Source organism: Stigmatopora argus, chromosome 10, assembly GCF_051989625.1.
Source record: "Stigmatopora argus isolate UIUO_Sarg chromosome 10, RoL_Sarg_1.0, whole genome shotgun sequence".
Lineage (NCBI taxonomy): Eukaryota > Metazoa > Chordata > Actinopteri > Syngnathiformes > Syngnathidae > Stigmatopora > Stigmatopora argus.
This window is the reverse complement of record NC_135396.1, coordinates 16,778,781-16,805,956: the sequence shown is the minus strand read 5'-3', so window position 1 is coordinate 16,805,956 and position 27,176 is coordinate 16,778,781. Positions and strand designations below refer to the sequence as shown.

At 42.9% G+C, this 27,176-nt stretch overlaps 1 protein-coding gene across 5 annotated transcripts; it reads left to right on the top strand.

The window, feature by feature from the left end:
- Nucleotides 1-560: 560 nt before the first annotated feature.
- LOC144083565 (galactose-3-O-sulfotransferase 2-like) lies at nucleotides 561-25,349 on the top strand. Of its 5 annotated transcripts, XM_077611527.1 has the most exons (5): nucleotides 664-761; nucleotides 1,196-1,254; nucleotides 9,163-9,267; nucleotides 11,235-11,907; nucleotides 23,378-25,349. In XM_077611527.1, the coding sequence occupies exons 2-5, from the start codon at nucleotides 1,199-1,201 to the stop codon at nucleotides 24,260-24,262; spliced, it is 1,719 nt and encodes a 572-aa protein (XP_077467653.1). In that variant the 5' UTR covers nucleotides 664-761; nucleotides 1,196-1,198; the 3' UTR covers nucleotides 24,263-25,349. The 5 variants fall into 5 exon arrangements, with proteins under 5 accessions (XP_077467654.1, XP_077467656.1, XP_077467653.1 ...); XM_077611528.1 differs by lacking the exon at nucleotides 11,235-11,907 and having other exon boundaries at nucleotides 561-761; XM_077611530.1 differs by lacking the exons at nucleotides 9,163-9,267; nucleotides 11,235-11,907 and having other exon boundaries at nucleotides 561-761.
- Nucleotides 25,350-27,176: the final 1,827 nt, after the last annotated feature.

The following is a 27,176-nucleotide window of genomic DNA, read 5'->3' as shown; positions in this document are numbered from 1 at the left end:
GAGCAACCAGGTAATCTCTCGCTCTCAAATGCTTATATGAAAGCATTTATATGAAAGTGGCGCACATACCCTTTTCCCGGCTGTAACAGGCTTGCTAGCTTCGGAGTTGACCGCCCTTTCTTAACGATGTCCATTTTTTTCTGGAAAAGTTTTGTTTTTGGTGTTTTTTTCAGAGGGCTGGAATTTTAGTATCCATTCTGGCCCGCAAGTCAAAAAGTTTGCCCACCCCTGGTATAGACAAGCTTGCCTCTTTTATACTATTATTGTCCCAAATTTAACACATTATCAATAAGCTGCCATTGACGGCGGTAGACGTCCGATTCATGTTTACTGAGGTGCAGATGCTATTTCTGTTATTAGAGCTCCATCAAGTGGATATATAATGCATAATATAATTTTGAGAGCGAGAGATTACCTGGTTGATCGCTTTCAACAGTAAACTCTCTGTCTCTCTCTGCCTCTCTCTCTGCCTCTCTCTCTGCCTCTCTCTCTGCCTCTCTCTCTGCCTCTCTCTGCCTCTCTCTCTGCCTCTCTCTCTGCCTCTCTCTCTGCCTCTCTCTCTCTGCCTCTCTCTCTCTGCCTCTCTCTCTGCCTCTCTCTCTGCCTCTCTCTCTGCCTCTCTCTCTGCCTCTCTCTCTGCCTCTCTCTCTGCCTCTCTCCCTCTCTCCCTCCCTGTTCCCCAGACATAGAATTCATGCCGTTGAGATGCAGACCCTTCTTTCTGCCCAGAGAGATAGCCATTGTTATCATCACTGCTAGAGGTGAGATCTGGCCTAAAATGTCCATCATTACTCCGGGTTGGGTGGGGCCGGCCGGGCCTCTCTCGGGAGGGAGGGAGGGAGGGCTGGAGGGAGGGAGGGAGGGAGGGAGGGGGGTAGGGAGAGGGAGGGAGGGAGAGAGGGAGAGAGGGAGAGGGGGAGAGAGGGAGAGAGGGAGAGAGGGAGGGAGGGAGGGAGGGAGGGGGAGGGAGAGGGAGGGAGAGAGAGAGAGAGAGAGAGAGAGAGAGAGAGAGAGAGAGAGAGAGAGAGAGAGAGAGAGAGAGAGAGAGAGAGAGAGAGTCCATCGGTCACTCGTGCAACAAGACACAGTCACTCTGTGGTTGCATTTAGAGTCTAAATGCAATATCACAACAAGACCGTCACTCTGTGGTTTAACCACCTCTAAATTTTAAAGGGAGCTGGTTCGGGTTTTGCAGGAGATGCTGTCCCCTCAGAGAAAATGGCTCCAGGACCAAGGTTTCACCTACATCTACTTGTAAGTCCTCTCATGTTTGGCTTGAATTATTCATCTAAATTCAGACGAGTACTGAAACATAGCTGAGTGGTAGTAATTCAAACTCACAAAATGTCCTGCCCTAGCTAACTATGTAATTTGGTAAACTTGGTAATGTTAGGTAAACTATGCAATTTGCACTTTGCGAGGATGATTGACTCACAAAATAAAAGAATAAGTTCAGGTGAAATTGATATTACTGAGCCAATTCTAAATTAGCTTTATCACTAGATACGTATGTCTCATTGTTTTCATCCTGCTTTCTAGTCTTTTGTCCTTTATTACCTTGTTGATATTATCTTCAACCCGCCAAATGACTAAAGATGGAAATTAGCCTCCGGCTACAATCTTACATATTTTCATATACCTATATGTTCATTAACATGAACATGTATATGTTCATTAATATGTATTGTGCCTGTATTAAAAAAATCTGATTCAAATATTTGAGAGAAAAAGCATCTTATTTTGCCTCATTCAAATCATGCAAAAACTGTCTATCACATATCTGAACATTCAAATATGTCACATTTGTAAATGAATGACTTCTGTTTTTTAAATGAAAATTAACCAAATTAATCTACTGTGAGAAAACAACAAAATTGCAATAACTGCATTAAACATCAGTGTAGCGTACCAGCCGAAAGATGATTTACAGTTCGTTTAATTATGTTCAGTTCCTTTGTAAAAACAGCCCACCGTGAGAAGTTGTACCACCAGCGCTAAGATGTATACTAAAAGACTAACAAACTCCTCCGTCGTTCACGCATCAGCTGTTGCTTTTAAGTTTGTGCCCTTCACATTAATAATAATAATAATAATAATCGGACATAGGCTTTGTCATCATCATTGACTCGACATCGACGATGGCTTCTCCATAAGGTGCACTTTCCCGGCAAAAGGCCCAAATAAGTGATAATTAGTATCACTTGTAATTGTATTTGTGTACAAATAACACTTTTTCAGTGTTATTTCAATGCAAAAAAAAAAACACAGTTTTATATTCGGGCCAATACGGTACGTGTTCTGTGCGTCCTGAAAAATACATTTCTGCCAAGCTGCATTTTCAATATAAAGAACAAGAGGTTTTTCGAACTCCCCTGTCTCACATTAAAAACACTTCTAGCATTTAAAGTTATTCAGCGCTATTATTCTGTGTAACAGTATGCCGTTTAAAAGAACAGGTTATACAAAACAGAAAAAGAAAATTTTAAATCAATCCATGCAATATTACACTGCCGACAAATAAAATGAAAGAAAACATTGTGAAAATCCTGTGGAAAAAACATTGCAGTTCAAGCGAGATTAATACTGTTGCAAACTGAAAATTTTCTATTGTTCCCGTAATATTAGCAATACAGCAGTGGTGGACCGTCAGGGCCTGCGAGGCCTTCTCTGCTGGCCTGAAAAAATATCTGAATCACAGACTGATGTTAATTATGTTTTGGCCATGAATACTTATTAACCCTAGAATGGTAACCCTCTATTTCAGGGGTTACCTTTTACGCTTATGAAATAGAGGGTTACCATGGTTACCGGGGGAAAAATGGGTCCTAAGCAAGACGGTGCAATGAAGGGTACCCATTCTAGGGTTAAATAATTCCAAATTGTCTGTCAGCTTCCTTCCTGGTTGCGCTGTGTTTTCATATTTAAGCATCTAACCCAGGGGTCCCCAAACTTTTTCTTGTGAGGGCCACATAACTTTTCCCTTCTCTGATGGGGGGCCGGTGTCAGTTTGTAACAGAAAAAGTGTGACGATCGTAGGGGAGCTTAATTTTTTTTTATTGTTTTCCAGAAAGCCACACATAACCAAATAACCCTTTCCAGGTTCTTTACAGAAAAAAAGTCAGGAAACATATAATAACACTATTAATGAAATAAATAATAACTAAATAACCCTCTCTGAGTTCTTCACAGAAAAAACAGGAAATAAATAACACTATTTATGAAATAAATAATAACTAAATAACTCTCTCTGGGTTCTTCATAGAAAAAAAAGCCATGGAACATTAACTTTCTGTTGTGCCATGCACAATCTTCTCCCTTTGCTCTGAAGTTTATGCACGACACCACAACCGTCATTACAGAATCCCACGTCAACATTTTGCAGCACAGTGCTTGGTGGTGAATTTGGCAGTGGACTCGTAGCGGGGCGGTGAGACCCCTTTTTTCCAACTCCCGGTTCATGCGTCCCATTATTAGACCGCGAGTTTCGGCCACCATGCTAGGAGCCCCGTCAGTCGTGATGCTAGCTAGCTTTGACCAGTCCAGGTCCAACTTCTCCATGGTTTGGCACACTTTGTCAAAAATATCCTCTCCCGTTGTAGTCCCTTTGAGACTTTGGAGGGCTGCCAGATCCTCGCAAATCTCAAAGTTTGCGCTAACTCCACGAATAAAAATGAGCAGTTGCGCTGTGTCTTGCACGTCCGTGCTTTCATCCAGTGCTAATGAAAAAAAGTCAAATTATTTTGTCTTCTGCTGCAGCTGGGCATATACATTACTCCCGATTTCTTCAACGCGTCTGGTCATTGTACTCACCGACAGACTTACGGCATTAAATGCATCTTTCTTCTCGGGACACACCTCCTCCGCGACAGTATCCATACATTTCTAAATAAACTCTCCGTCAGTGAAAGGCTTACCGCTGCTTGCTATCAATTTAGCAACCCAAAAGCTGGCCCGAACGGATGCCTGGTTCTGCTGAGATAGTAGTCCACTTTTTCGCTTTGAGAGTTTGTCTGCTCGTATTTGGCCTTGCAATCTATCTTACTTGTCTTTGTGACGGGATTCATAGTGTCGGCAAAGATTGTATTCTTTGAATACCGCCACCGTCTCTTGACAAATGAGACAAACAGCCTTTTCTTTGCATTGAACAAAAAAATAATCGTTTGTACACTCCAGGTTAAATACCCTGCATTCTGAATCAATTTTTCTCTCACCTAACTTTTTCGCCATTATTCCGTTCTCAAACAGGTTGCAGTTTTAATATGCTTGAATAGTCCGCGATGGTCCCAGGGCTCCGCCCTCACCTGCGATCGTCCAGATGTCTCGGTAACACTGCTCGTGCATGCAACGGTGGACGTGCCCGCATGCATCAAAGGGAAACACTCTCCCCGCGCGTGTCACCAAAGAAGCAATGCGAAGCCCCGCTTCACTGGGATGATTTGTGGGCTCAGCAGGGGTGCAATGAACCAAACACAAGATTAAAACGTCCCAGTCTTCAAGGCCAAATAGGAAAAAAAATCCGATAGCATCTCTGGTATTGTTCAGTGGGCCGGTCCAAATGTGCCGGCGGGCCGTATCCGGCCCGTGGGCCGTAGTTTGGTGACCCCTGATCTAACCAATCACATTTCAGCTATTATTTGTTGACAGGGTCAGAAATTTGCCTTGAGGCCTTCACAATCAGTTCTGCAGGCTCTGCTCCATAAAACAAGCGTTGATAAAACTGTTGCTTTAACCCAGGGGTCCCCAAACTTTTTCCTGTGAGGGCCACATAACTTTTCCCTTCTCTGATGGGGGGCCGGTGTCAGTTTGTAACAGAAAAAGTGTGACGATCGTAGGGGAGCTTAAAAAATGTATTGTTTTCCAGAAAGCCACACATAACCAAATAACCCTTTCCAGGTTCTTTACAGAAAAAGTCAGGAAACAAATAATAACAATATTAATAAAATAAATAATAACTAAATAACCCTCTCTGAGTTCTTCACAGAAAAAAAACAGGAAATAAATAACACTATTTATGAAATAAATAATATCTAAATAACTCTCTCTGGGTTCTTCATAGAAAAAAAGCCATGGAACATTAACTTTCTGTTGTGCCATGCACACTCTTCTCCCTTTGCCCTGATGAAGTTTATGCACGACACCACAACCTTCATTACAGAATCCCACGTCAACACTTTGCAGCACAGTGCTTAGTCCGTAGTTTGGTGACCCCTGCTTTAACCAATCAGATTTTGAGTAGGCGACACCAATGCCTTCTCGCAGGCTTAGGGATACGTCATCGTTTTCACCAACTATGATTGGCTAGTGATAGAGTGGACTAGCCAGAGCTACCAAACTGTATCTGGAGCGAGTTGCACAAGACGGACTTTTCAAGAAAAGCTGGACATCATTAAGAAAGGTCGGACAACTCCGAAGCAGGCAAGCCTGTCACAACCGGGAACGAACATTTTCAGCACTAAACTGAATAAAAACGTATGCCAGAAATACGACAGGACAGGCTCGACTTTCAGCATTAGCTTCGATGGCGATAGAAAATGAGGAAAGAAAGGACGATGGATTTTGTGTACAAATAAAAAAGATTTTTGGTGAGTAAAATACGGCTATATTCCTAAATAATATTTCAATTGTATGAGGTTATTATTGATGCTTTTTTATATGTGTCGCAGCTGTAGCTGCATTAAAGGTTTTAAAGCCAAAAAATAGTTTTTGAGGGTTGGATTGATTAAGATATAGAATTGAATGCGTCGCTTAGAAATTCACGCCCACCGCTGCAATACAGTAAACCCTCGACGTACGAGGAATTTGAGATACGAGTAAAATACCGAGCAACTATTTACCTTGAGATACGAGACAAATTTTGAGATACGAGACAAATTTTGAGATACGAGACAAATTTTGAGATACGATCATTTGAGACAGTCGCGAGAGGCTACTTATGATTTCAGCGCACTATCTTTCATGCCGCATGTCCCTCGTTCAAAGATCTCTACTAGCACTGGGCGGAACGTTGTATTTTTTCAGTGTTTTTTGCGTTAGTCAGTACAGAATTAAGGGAAACACAAAGGATCCAATGCAAGCCGGTGCAATGAAGGGTAGTGCGAAGAAAAGGATGACAATCGTTATTAAGCATGAAATAATCGAAAAAGTAGTGTAGTGTACAGGTGAATGAGCTGGCTTGCCAATACCTATGGGGAAGGAGGAAGTTCGCCTCGAAAGCCACAATGGAATGTATTAACCTCTTTGTCATGGTTATTGCACAAGAAGGTTTACATTTAGTGTAACGTGAGATAAAAACTTTTTAAGTGTGTGTGTATAGGAATCTAAGTTAATTTAAGTTAAATTTAAAAGTTGTTACGTTACGAACGCATCCGTCAAGTCTCTCTCTCTCTCCCTCTCTCTCTCTGTCTGTCTCTGTCTGTCTCTGTCTGTCTCTCTCTCTCTCTCTCTGTCTCTCTCTCTCTCTCTCTCTCTCTCTCTCTCTCTCTCTCTCTCGCTCGCTCTCGTTCTCTCTCTCTCTGTCTCTCTCTCTCTCTCTCTCTCTCTCTCCCTCTCTCTCTCTTGCTCTCTCTCTCTCTCTCTCTCTCTCTCTCTCTCTCTCGCTCTCTTGCTCTCTCTCTCTCTCTCTCACTCTCTCTCACTCTCTCTCTCTCTCTCTCACTCTCTCTCATTCTCTCACACTCTCTCTCTCTCTCTCTCTCTCTCTAAATGCAAAAATAGCAAAAATTCAGAAAAGCCAAAATAGTCTTCCTGGGCGAAGAAATAACAGCTCAAGGAGTCCAAGTTTGTCAAAATAGAGTGAGCACCATTAGAAACATGCTGCTGCATAGTGATAAGAGTGTTCATCGTTTTTTGGCATAATCAATTACGTCGGCAAATTTGTGCCAAATTTGTCTTCACACAAAGCTCACATGAGAAGTTTGCTATGCAAAGCCAATGAATGGTGTTGGGATAGTAATCATCAACAATAGTTTAAGAAACTTTAAAAAACTGATCATAGGTTCACCAATCCTCAGGTTTTATGATGAAAAATCTTAATCTCAGCAGACGCCGCCAAATCTGGGTGCAGTCCTGCTACAAGAATAGGGAAACCGATAGAGACCTGTGGTTTACACATCCAGGGCTCTTTCCACCTCTAAATGTATTAATTATGTTCCAATAGAAAAAGAGGCATTAGTACAGTCATTGAACATTTTAATTTTTTCATTTATCGGATAACTGTGTGGGCAGAGATCAATCATAAAATACTCATCACGATCCCATAAAAGGGGTTGGCATATACAGCACCCAGAGTCCAAAGGCTTTTCCTAAGTTTGTATATATACAACATTAATTTCAAATAAGGCCAATGACTAACTTGTTAGGCAGTAAGTCATGTGTGATATGATCATTGTGTCAAAATACAGTTTTGCTGATTCAGATTCTGATTGTTTCTAATAAACCTAAAATTGGACAAATTTGTCAGGCCCCAGACTAGACTGGTGGCTGGTTGCGCCTGTCACCAAATCACAGGTACAGCCCCTAATGACTCGAGTGCTGCCAGGTGTGAGTCATTACCCTACAAGGAGTATTCAAAGCCACCAGGAACATGGCCATGTTGCTGGATCGTGTAAACAGAATACTGTGAGGATTCCGACCACGGATCACGGATCACGGATCACGGATCACGGACAACGACCACAGATCACGGACAACGACCACAGATCACGGACCACGGACAACGACTGCCCCTTCGAACCTGTACACGCCACACGGACTCCACGGCAACCGATCTTCCCGCTACGGCCATCGACCCGCCTGCGCCGTCCCCTCTTGTGCTCGCCCGCCTCGCGGCCGATCGAAATAAATATTTGAACGTACCAGACTCGCACCCTTGCCTGCTTTGGGGTCCTCCATCCCCGTACGTAACAAAATTGATATCACTGCTACTGAAGGAATATTATTTAGAGAGACCAGAATAGTGGTCCCCGAAAGTTTGCGGGCAAAAATGCAGAGGGTGATCAACACAACCCAAAAAGATCAAGTGGAGTTCTCAAACTTAGAAGGACCTAATCGAGACTAATTTCTTATCTTATACTTGCACTAAAACTCCATGGGCTGCTAACCACTTTAGTCACTTTTTGTACTTTTTATTTGTTATTGAATTGAATTGAATGCTTTTATTGTCATTATACAAGTATATTGAGATTTAAAGCTTCCACCACATAGTGCACAAATAACAACAGAGACAAATAAATAATCAATAGATAAGTAGTCCAAGTGAGGTCAGTAGAGTGAAGCGAGCTTGTTCCGGCTGAAGTCCAGGATGAGTTCCATGGTTTTTGGAGACGTTCAGCGCCAATTCTCACCACTCGCTGACTCAATATATAGTAGAGATAAATACTAATAACTAAATAATCAATAAATAAAAATGCAACGACAAACAAGCAGACACATAGAAAATCAATACATAGTAGAGATAAATAATCACTAAATAATCAATAAATACGTAGTCCAAGTGAGGTCACCAGAGCGGATCTTCTGTCAGAAGTCCAGGATGGGTTCCACGGGTTAGGAGACGTTTAGCGCCTCGTTCCACCACTCTGTGTGACCACTTATTCATGTTGACTACTTATCTACGTTTATTACTTATTTATGTCGACAACTCATGTTGACGACTTATTTATTTTTATATATTTATTGATTATTTATGTGTGCACTTCATTGTGAAACTTCAAATCTCATTATACTTGGATAATAGTCTTAATAGGCGGTATCATAAGTAGCCCATTCTGGGTAACCCTATTCCTACTAGCCTTAGCCCGTTAGGATACATCGCAGCCCATCAAACTTTATGTGGTGAATCGGCCTCTTGTGGTAGCTTTTACTTCCGTATTGAATTAATAAATTGGTTTTGATTTGTATATCAGTCTTACGTGCAGATCATTTAAGAAAGAATACAGCTTATTGCTTTTTCCTATCATATCCTAATCATAGGTGGCCTTATTTTACACTTGCTTTAAACCATATTCTTACTTTCTAAACACTGAAGGAGATCTGCTTTGCTGCTTGCTTATCACAAAAACCATTAATAGCGGAATACAGGTCTAAGCTTGATGATAGCACTATTAAGTCAGGGTCACCTTAGTAGAAAAACCTCATACTTTTATTTGGTGGTTTCCTTTGCAGGTGCACGCGAAGAATATTCAGCAGAAAGTGTCCCTTGCTGTTGATATTACTGATTTTGATTGTTGTCTGCATTGCCATTCAGACATTACTACTCTACAAAGAAAGGTAAAATTAATTTATCAGACTGGATTTGGTTAGAGAAGTGTTGATTGAACAAATTAATGTCAAGAAAATCTATTCATCAGTTTTTATGTTATCGTTAACAATTCAAAACAGTTAACACCTGTGCCATTCTATTCATGATGGGAAAGAGAAAGGCACTTCTTCACCAGAGGGATGCAGTTGTGCTTCATGAGTTTCCAACTAGGGGCTCGCTGACAATTGTTCAGTTGTATTGACTTTAGTGCTGGAATGAAAAAACAAACAAGTAAATGCACATAATGCATCCGGGCATGACTGCTTTTCAAATATGCTGGTACTGCAGACCCAAGCCAGGGAAAGTACAGAATTTTTGTCACAGCATGGCACTCTCGATGGCACTTTATGCGCAGTTCTATTTACCTACGTTTGCACCTTGGGAGAGGCAGGATACTAGTGGACGCAGTGAATACTTACTACTCTACTAACACAGTAGCTAGTACCATACTCAGGGTATAGAGCTGATCCACTGTTCCACGACCAGGAAGAAAACAACATTCCGCCTCCTGAATCCACGATTCAACGTATTGGCGGACCCTCCTCTCCAGTAGCCCCGAATACACCTTCCCGGGAAGGCTGAGGAGTCTGATTCCCCTATAATTGGAACACACCTACGGTCCTCCACTACCCCTTTCTGTCAATCTAGTGGCACTGTCTCTGATGTCCACGTGATGTTGCAGAGGCGTGTCAACCAAGACAACCCTACAATATTCAGAGCCCTTGGAAACTCTGGGCGGATATCATCCAACACTGGGGCCTTGCCACTGAGGAGCTTTTTAACCACCTGAGCGACTTCAACCCCAAAGATCAGAGAATCTGCCTTAGAGTCTTCAGGCTCTGCTTCTTCATAGAAAATCCTGTCGGTGGAGTTGAGTTCGTCAAAGTATGTGGCCCTCCGATTCACAACATCCTGAGTTGAGGTCTGCAGCTCCCCATCCCCACTTTACACTGTGTTGATGGTGCACTGCTTTCCCCTCCTGTGATGCCAGATGGCCGACCAAAATTTTATTGAAACCGTCCAGATGTCGTTCTCCAAGGTCTCATCAAACTCCTCCCACATGTGGGTTTTTGCTTCAGAGACCACCAGAGCCGCGTGCCGCAGGCCAAAAAGGCCATGACAGTCACCAACCTCCTTGTGGCTACAGCTACGGTCAGCCGCCTCAGCAATAGCGGTAGGGAACGTGGACTTAATCTCTGCCACGTCGCCCCGGACATGAGAGAAGCTCTGTCGGAGGTGCTAGTTGAAACTCCTCACAGGGGACTCTACCAGGCATTCCCAGCAGACCCTCACAAAATGTTTGGTTCTGCTGGGTCGGACTGGCATCTTCTTCCACCATCGCAGCCAACTCATCCCCAGGTAGTCATCGGTTGACAGCTCTGCTCCTCTCTTTACCTGAGGGCCCAAGACATGTTGCCACAAGTCCGATGACACAACAACAAATCCAATCATTGAACTGCGGCCTAGAGTGTCCTGGTGCTAAGTGCACATACGTACCCCGTTATGCTTGAACATGGTGTTCATTAATGACCATCCATGGTCTCACTGTCATTGGCCACATGATCATTGAAGTCCCCAACCAGAACACGGCAGTTTCCAGAAGGGAACTATTCCTCAAAGGGCTGCTGTGGGTGTGGGTTTCCATTCCAATCCATAAAGAGGACACTTTTTCAACAATCTGGTGTCCTACAAGTGCAATCAGTGAATTGCAGTCAGGTGCTTCTTGTTTTCTGCATAAATCTCATTGGTCAAAGTGTCTGTGAAGGATCGGTTGGAACAAAAACCTACACCCACAGGGGCCCTGAGGACCGGTTTACCCACTCCTGAGATAGGCAGTATGGAAAATGAATGAAGGAATCATGATGCCATAAGGATTTCAGATGTTGTGAAATACGCTGTGATTTACACCACTTTAATTGAATGTAATTTCTTTCAGGTCTGACGAGATCCCACATGTAAATTCGACCCCTGCCAATAAACACTCCTTACAAGAGCAAAATATTTGGATGGACCCTCATACTCTGTCTACACTGAAAGAAATGCAGGACGTACAATCAGGGCAGACTGAAAGAAATGCAAAGCTTCATAATCAAAATGTGAAAAATGGGCAACAAGAAACTGATATCCCTTCAAACAGTGTCGATACAACAATCTTCCATTACACAGGCTCAAAGACCGGTGGTATTTCAACAGAAACATTTTTAATGTTGGATCATCAAAAGAGAATAAAGACTAGACTTGAAGATTCTTTGGCTCCAGAGAGTGATGAAATGAGTTCCATAGCTAGCAAAGACACACACCACACCAACATGCCTTCTTCTTCATATTTAGTCAAAGAAAAGACCCCAACTGTTTATACAGAAAGGAAGTGTCTCCCAGCAATTCACATTGTGTTTCTCAAGACACACAAGACAGCAAGCAGCACAATTCTAAACATTCTTTACCGCTATGGGGAAAGCAGGAACTTGACATTTGCACTTCCCCGAAACAAACAAAAACAACTTTATTATCCCAACTATTTTGCTTCAAATTTTGTGGAAGGTATCAGCAACAGAAATATGAAGGAATTTCACATCCTATGCAATCACATGAGGTTTAAAAAAGCTGAGGTGAGTGCGTATTTATAAATACTGTATATTAGATTCACACCAGATAGATTTCAATTCATGAATATCAATATATCGAGTAAAGAACCCACCTATTTAACATGAATAAAGATGCCAAAAGTGAGTGAGCATCTTTTTAAAACATTTTTGTAATTTTACAGTGAATCACATCACACCCGAAACAAACGTGATAGTGTTTCATAATTCTAAACAGTTTGTATAAAATGACTTTTGTAGTAATGACAAGTGACCTACAGATCTATTCATTAACACATTTTGACTTGTGCACATCCATGCAATTGCACCACCAGGGGGTAGCCAGGTGTGTCCACGGTAACCCTTAAATATTTGTCGGCCAGCCTACCCGCCAATATTACGCAAGTGTGTTGCATTCACTTTGAAAATTTCAACTCATCTCATCTCATTTTCTGAACCGCTTTATCCTCACAAGGGTCGTGAGTGGCGGGGGGTGCTGGAGCCTATACCAGCTGACTTCGTGCCAGAGGCGGGGACACCCTGAATTGGTGGCCAGCCAATCGCAGGGCACAAGGAGACAAACAACCATTCACGCTCACACTAATACCTAGGGGCAATTTAGAGTGTCCAATCAGCCTACCATGCATGTCTTTGGAATGTGGGAGGAAACCGGAGTGCCTGGAGAAAACCCATGCAACATGCAAACTCCACGCAGGTGGACTGACTTGGATTTGAACCCAGGTCCCCCGCTGTGAGACCGACGCACTAATCACTCAGCCGCCAGGCCGCCACTTTGAAAATTAAAAAAAGAAAAAAACCTAGATCCCTTTTTTGAGTACTGTATTTACTATATAAGCCACCTGCCCGTATAAGCCGCACCCTGAAAGTTGCCTTGAAATTTCTGAATCTTAAGAAAAATCATCACAAGTGGTATTTCTGAGATACTGTATAAATCAAAAGCACACTATTAGGGTCAATATCATAAGCTAATGTCGAAATATCTCGATTGTTTTCGATGGTTCATATTACTGCAATAGTTGTCACTTTCGAACAAGAAATAATTATTCCATAATCACAAATGTACAATCGTTTCCTTTCTGTGTTCCGATGGGGAGGGTGTTGTTTGCACGCAGACAAATTAAAAAAGGAAGTAACCGAAGCACAACCAGGAAATATGCCCATAGCGCTATACGTAGTGTTCACCAAGTCTCTGGCATAGCATACACATTACGCAGGTATCAAGGTTTATATTTTGACGATCGACCGCAAGACCTTCGATCAGCCTTAACCATTGTGGTGTGCTGACTTTTTTGCATGTCGTGTTTTAATGCGCATATAAGCCGTACTCTGGATTCAGTCATATTTTTTTGTCCGACAAAAGCGGCTTACATGCGAATAAATACGGTAGAAGAACGTATCGGCCGAACTTGTAACGTCACGCGCCGACGCAACGGCGCCATCTTGAAGTGATGTCATCGTGTCGCGGCGCCCTCAATTTGCAGGTTTTTTTTGCATGTCGTGTTTTTGTGCGCATATGCTGTATGCTCGATTCAGTCATGTTTTTTTTGTCCGACAAAAGCGGCTTATATGCGAGTAAATACAGTAATTTATTTTTGGGGTTGTTTTTTTTCCAAGTATCTCAATAACTGCTGATTGCTTGAGTTTTTTTCTGCTGGTAGGGAGTCTGAGTGCGGATTAGAAAAATGAGGGGGAAAAAAATGAACAACCTTCAATTTAAATTAGTCCGATAAGTGTTGGAAAGACAAGTAATTCAAAACATAACTCCTAAGATAAATTATTCAGAAAAACTGAGTTTAAAAAAAACAATCCCAAAATAAGTTACTCAAAAATAGTATATAACGTTATACTGTCGCAACATTACTGTAATAACTTTGCAGTTTATATAACTGTTAATATATCCATAACAGCAATAGACGGCGGAGCCAGGGTAAAACACGTGTAGCTCTTTATTGCCACTCCCCAACAACACAACCACACACAAACAAACCGGACACACAACACTACTACGTCCGGGTTACGCTGTGTTACCCCACGGCTCCAGGTGGCGTGGTTAAACACACTTCCATAACCCGAGGAAACTATCATTATCAATATATTACACTCCTCCCCCTTTAACTATGAAGTTCCTATTTAGACTTAGCACTCAACTCCAACAATTATCTTTGCCTCATTAACTTTTTATAATTTTACTTCTCAACTTGTAACTAAATTATTACTGCTAACACAACCATTAGACTCAATATTCCAGTCTTTGACATTTCAATCTCAGGAACTCTTTTCACATTTTTGTATGAACAGGAACTCTTTTATTTTAGGAACGACGTTCCTCACAACTGACCGATCACAAATTCAGTCGCTTCGGAGGTGCTCTATCTCTCACTGGGTACCTGCGCCCACACACCTCTGGGGAACTGACTGCTCGGTTGTCAGGTGTAACTATCTTGTCACAGGCCACTGAGCCTGGCGAAGATGTTACACGTGTCTCTTCAGGTGAGTACGGGCTACCACCTACTGCTCCAGGTGTGCCTTTCCCCCCCACATCTGCGTGAACCACCACAGGGTACTTGTTTGTGATGTCCAGCTGCTCATCCGGAAGCTCCAATGTCTCTGGTCTGGACGGTTGGTTGTACAGCAGATGATCAATGTGGATCGAGCGTCGGCTCACACCATTCCACACCAGGTAGGTGACTGGTCCGAGTCTCTTTTCCACTGTTCCTTTTGTCCACCTCTCCTTCCCTCCACGGAAATTCCGGATCAGAACTGAGTCACCCTCAGACAGATGTCTCAGCTTGGAGGTGGTTCTATCATGATAGTGTTTCTGCTTCTCTTGTTTTGCTTCCACCACTCGAGCGAGATCTGGTTTCAGTAAGCTGAACCTGGTCCTGATTTGACGTTTTAAAAACAGTTCCGCTGGTGCACATCCTGTAACAGTGTGCGGTGTACTCCTGTATGCTATCAGGAAGTTAGCTAGCCTGTGCTGCATAGTTATTGTGACCTTTTGTTTCTTCTCCTCGAGTACTTGTTTCAGCAGTGATGCTTTCACTGTCTGAACTGCTCGCTCTGCCGCTCCATTGGAAGCGGGATGGTAAGCTGGTACCAAAGTTTGTTTTATTCCGTTGCTCAGCAGGAATGTCTTGTACTCCTGCGAAGTGAATTGAGGTCCGTTGTCAGAAACAATCTCCTCAGGAAGCCCGTAGGAAGCAAAAATATTCCGCAACGCCTCAATCATTTTGGTTGCTGTGGTTGTTGCCATGGCGATGACCTCCAGCCATTTTGAATGACTGTCCACTAGTACTAAAAAGTGGTGTTGGTCTTTCTCTGCAAAGTCAATATGTATTCTCTGCCAAACTCTAGTCGGCCATTTCCAGACGTGTAGAGGTGCGGTTGCAGGTAGTTTCCTCACACTCTGACAGGCGTCACATTGTTATACTGTATGTTCTATGTCACTGTCCAACTGCGGCCACCACAAATAGCTCCTGGCCAAGGCCTTCATCCTGCACCCTCCCGGGTGTCCTAGGTGAAGATCATGCAGTAGTCGCTCTCGGTGTGCTGGTGGAATGATAACTCGAATTCCCCACAATATGCAACCTTGTTCCACCGACAGTTCATTTTTCCTGAAAAAGTATGGTTTCAGTCTCTCGTCCTTGTTTTGACTTGGCCATCCAGACCGAGTCAGCTCCAGTACTTTGCATAGGACTGGGTCCCTGAGAGTGCTCTGTGCAATCTCTGTAGCTTGCACGGGAAGCTCATCTACTACTGAGAAATAGAAGATGCTGTTTTCCTCCGCTGTGTTATCCTTTTCCTTCCCCGGCAGTCTAGATAACGCATCTGCATTGGCATTTTCTGCTGACGTTCTGTACTCTATACTGTAGTCATAAGCCATCAGTCTCAGCGCCCAGCGCTGCATTCGCAGAGCAGCTAAAGTGGGAATTTCAGACTTGGGTCCCAAAATAGCAAGAAGGGGCTTGTGGTCAGTTATTAAACTGAACTTTCGGCCATATAAATATTTATGAAATTTAGTCACGCCAAAAATTATGGCCAAAGCCTCTTTCTCTATCTGACTATATTTGCTTTCTGCCTCTGTCAATGTACGCGATGCAAATGCGATCGGTTTCTCATCTCCATTTTCCATTATGTGAGATATGACAGCCCCGATTCCATAAGGGGATGCATCGGAAGCTAATCTCAGGGGTTTCTTGGTGTCATAGTGCACTACTACTGAGCTTTTTACTAACTGTTCTTTTGCATCTTTGAATGCTGCTGCACATTTAGTAGTCCATTGCCAATCAACTTCCTTCTTCAGTAGTTGATGTAGCGGCTGCAGCACCGTCGACAGGTCTTTCATGAACCGACCATAATAGTTTAATAGTCCTAGAAAAGACCGTAGCTCTGTGACGTTTGTAGGCTGGGGTGCATTAACGATGGCTGCCACTTTTGTCGCAGTGGGGTGCAGTCCCTCCTTATCTATCAGATGCCCCAGGTATTCTACTTTCTCCTGCATGAAATCACATTTTGCTCTTTTCACTCTTACCCCGTAGCTCTCCAGGCGGCTCAGTACCTCCTCCAGATTCCTCAGGTGTTCAGCTCTTGTCTTTCCTGTGACCAAAATGTCGTCTAAAAAACAGGTGACATGCTCCAAGCCTTGGAGTATCTGGTCCATCACATTCTGAAATATGGAAGGAGCACTGGACACTCCGTATGAAAGTCTATGATACACATACAGTCCTTTGTGAGTATTTATTGTCAAATACTTTTCTGAGTCTTTTCCTAACTCCAGCTGTTGGTAAGCCTGTGACAAGTCTAACTTGCTGAAAAGAATGCCTCCAGCTAGGGTGGCAAAAAGGTCTTCAACGTTTGGTAGTGGATAGGTCTCCTCTTCCACACTTTGATTTACTGTGACCTTATAGTCTCCACAGATACGAATTGACTTGTCTGCTTTGGGTACCACTACTATGGCCGCGGCCCACTGACTATGTTCTTTCTTTGAGATAATGCCAGCTTTCTCTAGGCGATTTAACTCAGTCTCAACTGCATTCTTTAATGCATATGGCACTGGTCTGGCCTTCCTGAAGATCGGTTTGGTATTTGGCTTTACTGTAATGTTGGCCTTAAAATTTCGAATAGTGCCCAACTCCTCAGCAAACACTGCTTTGTGTCTCTGCAACACTGTATCCACATCTGCGTCGTTACCGCCCCTTGCTGGTATAACTGAGAAGATGCGTGCCCAGTCCAGTTTGAAGTTTTGGAGCCAGTTACGGCCAAGTAGGGCTGGTCTGTCACCTTTTACGATCACTAATGGTAACTCCCCACCCTGGGTCCCATATTTTACCTTGGCCGTCACTTGTCCCATCAAAGGAATGTTCTCTCCGGAAAAAGTTGACAGCTGCACTTTACTTACTTCCAAAGGCAGATGAGAGAGATGCTTCTTATACACAATTTCCGAAACAAGTGTTACCGCCGCCCCTGTGTCCAGTTGCATCTCTAGAGGAGTTCCTTCTACTATGACCTGTACTGTCATTTCCTTCTTCCAATTCCAGACAGCATTTGTGGGATACACGGCATTCAAGCGATATGACTCCCACAGTTCATCATCCGCATTTCCTGTTGTCTCATTTTTATTTCCTTTTACATACTGTGTGTGTCCTTGCCAATTTTTAGTTGTACACATCCTTGCTATGTGTCCTACTTTTGAACACTTGTAACATGTCTCTCCTTTATACCTGCATTCCTGAGCGGCGTGGTTGCTTAGTCCACATCTGTAACAGGGTTGGTGATTTTCTCTTCTCTGTGGTCCGAATTTTCCACTTGTGGTTTTACTTTTCCAATCGCTGGTGGCTGGTTGGTATTTCCACGCACTTTTGCTTGTCTTTTCCTGGTCAATCTTATTTAATGTGGCAGGTTCTTCCATTTTGCTAGCGAACTCCAACGTACTCTTTGATGCCAATTCCATGGATAACGACAGTTCGCATGTTTTTTTAAATGTTAGATCTTGCTCCGTGAGTAATCTTCTCTGAATAGCTTCCACTCTCAATCCACAAACAAATCTGTCTCTCATTGCTTCGTCCAAATGGAGACCAAATTCGCAGTGGCTGGATAGCTGCTTCAACGCCACAATATAATCCGACACAGACTCGTTCTCTCTCTGATTCCTCTTTTGAAACTTGAATCGCTCCGCGATCACCAGCGGTTTCGGGTTGTAATGAGATGCTAATCCTCCACTTAGCACCTCATATGAGAGGCTACTAGGCTTCTCTGGTATGCAAAGGCCCTTCAACAGTCCGTAGGCCTCTGCACCTATTATAGACAGGAACACGTTGGTTTTTTTACCTTCCTCCACTTCGTTGATGATCATCCATTGCTCAAAACGTTCCAAATAAGATTCAAAATCTTCTTTAAGTGCCTCGTATTCGCCGAGATTTCCCAGGAATCTGGCCATGATGCAGCGCCGCCGTTAGCTTAGCACTCGTGCTAATGCTAGTCTACAAAGTCACGTTACCTCCTTGTAACGCCTTAATCTCCTCGTCCGAAACTTTTAATCCCTACCGCTGGAAAGGGATCCCATCCTCGTCGCCACTGTAATAACTTTGCAGTTTATATAACTGTTAATATATCCATAACAGCAATAGACGGCGGAGCCAGGGTAAAACACGTGTAGCTCTTTATTGCCACTCCCCAACAACACACACACACACAAACAAACCGGACACACAACACTACTACGTCCGGGTTACGCTGTGCTACCCCACGGCTCCAGGTGGCGTGGTTAAACACACTTCCATAACCCGAGGCAACTATCATTATCAATATATTACAATTACTTATGCGTTTCATCCCAAATGCACAGCCAGGAATGCCATAGCTATTTGCCTTCCTTGCACCATGAGGGAAAACACATCATCAACCCCGCACAGACAATTAAGTTTGACATCCACCATCACACCGGGGAAATTATGGCATTCAATTTCCACAAGTGCTTTCGTAACTTAAATTTTCATAAGAAGAGACATATTATACAATGCTTCAATTAGTTCCAACAATTCTTAAAGCCCCGATACTATCTGTTGGAATAATGATTAATACCAGTAAATCATTATTAGTAATATTTAATTAAAATTGGAAGACATCTTTCACATATCTGGTTACAACTTGCAAGGAGGATACTCGTAACGCCGCTTCGTTCACAAGCATTCTGACGTATAGTATATTCTTCTCTGTATTTAGTCGCGACAAACTGAAAACATTTAATGTAATCTGATTCAAAACAATTGCCATTATTAGATCGAAACCAAAACACCTGCGTAAGAATTTGCAGTATAAGCATAATAATTTCTTTATAAGGTAAACTGCCGGCGTCCCAGACAAAACAATTTATGAGTCCTTTGTAGATCATTGCGAACCTGCATCTGGGTGTCTGGGTTGCGAGGTCTTTCTCCCAGTAAACAGTCCTTGGAGGGTGAGGTGTTATGTCAACAAGCTGGAGCCAGCAGGGTGACCTCGAGTTTTCCCCAGTCTCAAATTAAAGACACTCTTATACAAAAGTAATTAAAATGCATACATCTATAATATTATCATGAATTAATTTATAGCCTTATTACTTATTAAAAATGCTTACAAAACATATAGAAACATCCCATAATAAATCCAACACTATCCCTAAAACCCTAAAATTTTATATGATGTCTGAAACACACAAAAATTGGGGTGGATGAGCAAGTGCGTAGGTGAGGTCGGAGGAGTTAGTGGCAAAGACTTGGCAGCTAATTAAACATGTAGAAGTGCATTTAAACACCCACTTAAAATTGTATTATGTTTGGTAAAATATGGATCCAACAACAATTGCCTTTGATGACTTTTCATAATTTTCCTAAAATATCCAAGGCATTCATTGTCATGTTGGGCGATAGTGAGACTTGTGAACACTTTGATAACTGCACGTTTTTATTTTCACTCGCACCATAAATTTTTGGACCCATAATGAAACACCGTAACAACGAGAGCCGAATGCATATGAATCAGGAACTCACCGCCGAAGCGGCTACACCATGATGCCAGAAAGAGATCAAAAAGTGCCTGGTTAGACGTCATGCTCATACTCCGCTGGTGGCTTTTACCCCACTAAGAGTCAATGGAAGAGCAACTTGAAAATAAAATACAGGATGCTACAAGAGGATGTTTCAATTTTGGAGATTTCACGTTTGGTAACTTGGAATATCCTTCGTATCTACAGACAAAATATTCCCATTGAGGCTTTTCTTAACCTGTATCAGAGCTGCCAACTACTCCGGAATTTCCGGAGTTTACCCGGAAAAGCAAAGCAAATTCCAGGACTCCGGACAACCTCCCAAAACTCCGGAAATCCCCAAAAATTATCGCTTATTTTTTTTTTTTAAGCGACCATTTTGGAAAAGTACCAAATTTCCAATTTAAATGCCTCTAAATTCACACCATCACTACGGCTTCCGTCATCTTGATTAAACTGCACTGTAAACCGGAAGAATTCGGTAACAAGGGTTCATTGTGAATCATCCGAGCTACAAGTTCTGACGAATGATTCTTCTTGTGCGAATTCAGTGTGGCAATTGATTCAGAATCGTTTGCATAAGTAGCCTCTATCGCTCTAACATTTTTGTTTTCGTTTTATTCATAAGAGAAGTAAGTATTATTAAGGCTGACTAAAGCACGAGTCTTTTGTTTTGAAACAAATCCTATCAGTAGTTCTGAAGGAAGTTCAAGTAGGTGTACACAGCACTTATCAATATACCTCCTCGGTATAAGCGTAAAATGGATTGCAATTTGGATGAAGCTTTTAAGAAATCCAGACACACGCCAAACTTTATTGCTTCTTATTCAACGAAATATCCCATGTTGATACCGTCTCCAAAAGGACAGACATTTGCACATTGCACAACATGCATTTTTGGAATGTGAGAGGGAACCGGAGTACCCGGAGGAAACCCACGCAGGCCCGGGGAGAACCTGCAAACTCCACAAAGGTGGAACGTGACCTGGATTTGAAGCCAGGACCCCAGAGCTGTGATAATTTGCAATGATTTGCAAAAACAATATTTCTATTAATGTAAAAACATGATAATAACAGTGTGATTTAAATTGTCCTACGCTATTTTGTTTATATTTTATATCGATTTTGCGTGCATCGCATTCACTCTGGAAATAGGACAAGGGTATTCACTCCTGAAATGGGGTCAACCGAGTTTGGTGGTTCTGCTGTATACTTCCTATGTTACATACATAAGATGATAAGTAGAGGTACCATTGTGCTGCATTATATTCATATACTCTTGGCTTGGTGTGGCTCAGCTAGGAAGTAGGAAGTGGCGACCTCCAGAAAATTTTCCTCATTGTTCAGCATTCCTGATGCTAGTGAATGTTGAGGAAGAACAGTTTGAAGAACAAATTCACTTGCAAATTCGATTCAAATCAAATCAATCAATCAATCAATCAATCAAAAGCCTTTAATGTCATTATACACAGCTGCGTATAAAGAAATTGGTGGTGCTAATCCACAAACTGCGTTTTCCCAGTAAAAACATAAATAAGTAATATAAAAATGTAAAAAGTCACGTCCAGGCAAGGTAAATTCTATAACATTGCACAATCTAAGATATTGCACATTGTTATTGCAATAAAAAAGAGAAAAATTACACCAATAACTCACTTCAGCCAGGGCACACCCCAATTATGACCTAGTTTATGCATGAAACACTTCAAAATGGTACTCGGACGATTCGCCGAAAGACGTTTGGCCGACGGACAGTTCGCTGAACGGACGTTTCGCCGAAACGCTCGCCCCGCCTCCGGATCGTGTGTGTACATGTTTTTCAACCTCGGCCCGCGGGCCATATACGGCCCATTACAGATAACATTCATTTAGGAATAACAAGGGCATGTACTGCCCCCCGCTGGACATATTTCTAAATACGAGTACGTACTACACTACGATGTGCTGCCAATTTTTTATATTTTTTATTTGATCCTTGCGTTTAAAGTAGTAGCCATTTGGACACGCAATGTAATTTATCAAAGCTGGGGATTGATGTCTGACACTGAGAAAAAACAACACTTGAAGACTTATGTGAAATTCTAAGTGCCTAGGACAGACTAGAGGACTAGAGGGCTTAGAGAACAATACCTGAAAATGCCATGGAACCAATGTTCCCTCTAAGCTGCGCGCCTGTGCAATTGCGCACTACTCTCGTCTTCTCTGTGCACAGCAAATCATATGGAGCACACAAAATAAAATCCCTTTTTAAAAAAAAAAAACTATTTTTTAGCTGTGAGACCGACGCGCGAACCACTCATCCGCCAGGCTGCCCATTCATAGATATTAATCATTACATTTTATTATTACTAAATCATTTATGTGTAGTAGACATTCACCTGCTTATGGCAGGTGTGATATTGGTGTGTGCCCATAGCAAGCAATGATGATGTTGCTCACACCGGTACTGCTCAGGGAGATTGACATTCTGCCCAGACAAACAAAAAATTTGAGGGAACATTGCATGGAACCAATGTACTAGACACACATGCACACAACCACACACAGAGCAGATTTAGACATTTCTCACCCGATTTCACCGCTTGTTCTTCTAATTGCACAGTAAAGTAAAAAGGAATGTATTAAGAAATATTAAAATGTAATTAAAAAAAGATACAAGGGCTGTAAAACATGAAAAACATAAGAGTGGACAGAGCTACTGCCACTGGCTGCCACGTGAACGGCGGCCATCATGGGAAAAATAAATATATATTTTTTTAAATGGATTTTTAATCAAATGTAATGATTAATATCTATGAATGGGCAGCCTGGCGGATGAGTGGTTCGCGCGTCGGTCTCACAGCTAAAAAAATGAAAAAAAATAATTAAAAAAAAATAATTGGATTTTATTTTGTGCGCTCCATATGATTTGCTGTGCGCAGAGAAGATGAGAGTAGTGCGCAATTGCGCACGTGTGCAGTTTAGAGGGAACATTGGTTCCATGGCATTTTCAGGTATTGTTCTCTAAGCCCTCTAGTCCTCTAGTCTGCCCAAGGCACTTAGAATTTCACAAAGGTCTTCTAGTGTTGTTTTTTCTCAGTGTCAGACACCAATCCCCAGCTTTGATGAATTACATTGCGTGTCCAAATGGCTACTACTTTAAACGCAAGGATCAAATAAAAAATATAAAAAATTGGCAGCACATTGTAGTGTAGTACGTACTTGTATTTAGAAATATGTCCTTTTATTTATTCCTAAATGAATGTTATCTGTAATGGGCCGTATATGGCCCGCGGGCCGAGGTTGAAAAACATGTACACACACGATCCGGGGGCGGGGCGAGCGTTTCGGCGAAACGTCCGTTCAGCGAACTGTCCGTTGGCCAAACGTCTTTCGGCGAATTGTCCGGTCACGGTGCAAAATATGTAATGTAAAATGACTTTAGTGCCTCTTTGAATAATATTTTATATGCCCCAGGTGGAAAAGGTGATGCCTGCGGATTCATTCTACTTCTCCATCATCAGGAATCCAGTGGACATGATGGATTCCATCTTTATTTACTACAAGAGTATCCCAGCCTTTCACAAGACTTCAAGCTTGGATGACTTCCTAGACTGGAGTAGCCAAAACTACAATTCATCAGTTCCCAGTAACCATTATGCTCACAATATTTTAGCCTTTGACTTTGGCTTTGACAACGATGTTATGTCAGATGATAAAGAATTGGAAGAAAGAACTAATAATTCTATTGCTGCAATTGAACAGGACTTCCACCTCATTCTCATTTTGGAATACTTTGAAGAGTCTGTGATCTTGCTCAAATACATCCTTTGCTGGTCTCTGGATGACGTGGTCTCCTTCAAGATGAACAGTCGTAGTCAACGCACACGCAGCCCTCTTTTACCAACCACTGCAGAAAAAATTAAGAGGTGGAATGCTCTAGACTGGAGAATCTACCTGCATTTCAACAGGAGTTTTTGGCACAAAGTGGATATTGTGGTTGGACAAGACCAGATGAAAGTTGAAGTTGCTCAGTTGAGAAAAATACAGGCTAAATTAGCTATCACATGTCTGAAAGAGGGCGGGCCCGTTGACCCACTTCAGATAAAAGAAGCTAGATTAAAGCCATTTCAGTATGGAGAAGCTGTCATCCAAGGTTACAACCTTAATCCAAACATGGCTGCACAAACTAAAATTAAATGTGAAAGACTGATAACACCAGAACTGCAATATACAGATCTTCTATATGTCCGACAGTTCCCTGAGTTAGCAGCTAAGCACAAAAAATCAAAGACTGCAGGAAAAAGTCAGCAAATGGAAATAACAGACTTGCCGAGAAAGCTTATGAAAAAGAAACCTTGAAAAACGAAACTTCTAGAATCAGAGGGTCTACAAAAATACCCGCTGAAACACATTGGAATACATTGTCTATCAGGGATGTACCGCGTCAAATTTTTTTAAGTATGACAATCACTAACATTACTATGGTTAATTAATCGGACATAGACTTTGTCATCATCATTGACACGACAAAAGCCTAATTGTCATCATACCCATCTCTGCGTAGTATGACAAAATTGATAAACTGGAGAGCATTTAGCCGCTGCACCTGTGCGCGCCACCATCTTGGATCTATAGTTAAACCAAAGAAACACTGAAATGAAAATAAAGGCACGCAACTAAAATTTCAGAAAATGGGTGTATTTTGCCCTTTGCCAGTGTGAGTGAATTTTTCATCCGCTCGTACATGTATGACAAGAAAAGCTGACAAAAAGTATTATTATCAAAGATGTCTTTGGCTGAGAAATATTTACCCCAGGCTTCAGTGATATGTTCCTGTTAGCACAGTGGAAAGACAGGAACAAGGAGAGAGGAGCATATTTACTAAAACAACTGTGTTTAGTTGGCCCTTTGTAATTTCGAGGTTGCGACATAAAATAGCGGATGTTTAATTCTTAAATTACCATGATCCTTCTGGTGTTTTGACTGAACATTTGATAGCGATTCAAATGCATGTATTAGGGGTTGTGATTTAAAGGCAACTTGAGGGTTTTGTTCTGCTCTGTATTGAAAGGTACAACATCTCTGAACTTCAATATTTATGTGATGAATTTAATTTCCACATAGGCATATAGTTACTTTATTAAAATACATGAGTGTTTGAGCTGCAAATGCTAAAACAATACATTACTGAAAAAGAACGTCTCTAGTAAGATGGCAGCACATACTATGCATGCAGCAGCTTCAAGCGCTTCCTACATTTGCACTCTCACTACGGTTTCTAGCAACGTCCATCGCGCGCACCACATAACAGAGGAGATAGCGAGATCAGCAAGACGACCGTGCTAGCCGGTGCTACAGGCCCGTTAGCCGGGCCTACGCATCGGTCAGCCGGGCCTGCGCGTCGGTCAGCCGGGCCTGCGCGTCGGTCAGCCGGGCCTGCGCGTCGGTCAGCCGGGCCTGCGCGTCGGTCAGCCGGGCCTGCGCGTCGGTCAGCCGGGCCTGCGCGTCGGTCAGCCCGGCCTACGCGTCGGTCAGCCCGGCCTACGCGTCGGTCAGCCCGGCCTACGCGTCGGTCAGCCCGGCCTACGCGTCGGTCAGCCGGGCCTACGCGTCGGTCAGCCGGGCCTGCGCGTCGGTCAGCCGGGCCTGCGCGTCGGTCAGCCGGGCCTGCGCGTCGGTCAGCCGGGCCTGCGCGTCGGTCAGCCGGGCCTACGCGTCCGTCAGCCGGGCCTACGTGTCGGTCAGCCGGGCCTACGCGTCGGTCAGCCGGGCCTACGCGTCCATCAGCCGGGCCTACACATCCGCCAGCCGGTGCTACACGTACGTCAGCCGGGCCTACACATGCTGGAGTGGAAAAATGCACAACACGCTCTGGTTGCAGACAGGAAGCAAGACCAACTTTATTGAAAAACTCGGCGTCTTTTAAAGCTTCAGCATAGAACAGTGAAGGACATCCGCCGTCCAGCGCAATCGCGTCTGACGTCTGAGCACAGTACAGTGAGAACGAGAAGGAAATCTGCCCTCCTTCGTCATCGTTCCGGCTATGTCTGATATCCTTAAGGCACATGAACACCTCTAATGCATTCTATACGGTGCTTTGGGCCCTACTTAGAGGAATGTGACACAAGAAATGAAATCGTCTAGTTTGGAAATTTAAGCATTAACTGGTACGTCAAATCAAATGGGAGACAGTTAAAAATGACTTTTAATGTAATGTTAACTTTACAAAACTAATCAAGATGGATTGATTTGATAAGGGACAGCAAATATTAATGAACATATTAGATTAGAGCTTTATTTCATCCCTTATTTGGGAAATTCCCTTGGTTGCAGTAGCAAGCACAGACACAGAAGACATTGTAGACCTAGATAAAAAACTGGAGCCATACACAGGAAGTCCACAAGGTGGGGACCTTCTGCAGACTGAGGCTAAATATGCAGAATCACTCTTTCAAGCTGATCCACACTGTCCCTCAGTAGTCTGGAACTGATCATCTTCCTAGCCTAGATCCTCCTAAGCTGTCCTATCACCCAATCAGCAGCAGCGGAGAGGCCGGTGGAGGAGGATGAAGCACACAACTATCCCGTTGCAGCTCGGCAAGCAACAACAGCTCCTCCATCTGCCCGGGGAGAGATCTCACGCTTCCATAACAATGATGGAATGCTCTGTCTGAAGGGTCGCCTCTTTTCCCGGCACTATCGTCCACTGCTCGCAGCTGATCTCGCATGCATGACAGCAGAGGCACGGCTGAATGGCTACAAAGACGTTTAGGACTAGCACAACGACACCAGGCCACGCGACGGGTGGAGTCGAGTCGCAAAACAAAAAAGCAAAAAGCATATAGTACAAAGCAAAGTATAAGAGAAAGCATTAAGAAATATTAAAATACAATTAAAAGAAAAAAGAAAAGAAGCAAAAACACAAAACGAGCAAGAGCGGACGGAGCTACCGCTCTCGGCTGCCACTTGAGCAGCGCCATCAGTAGCAAGAACGTATACAGACTCGAGAAAAATACATGGGAGAGCTAGATTAAACTGGAACCACACACAGGAAGGACTGCAGACTGAGACTGAGGTTGAAAATATGCAGAATCACTCTTCCAATCTTATCCACACAGTCCCTCAGTAGTCTGGAGCTGAAGAATCAACAGTAACAACACTCCCGTTACTCCCTTTCCGGCCTGGTAAGCGCTGACAGCTCTTCCATCTTATCGGGGAGGGATCTCAATTTCCCCATTATAAAAGATGGAATCATTGGTCTGAAACATCACTT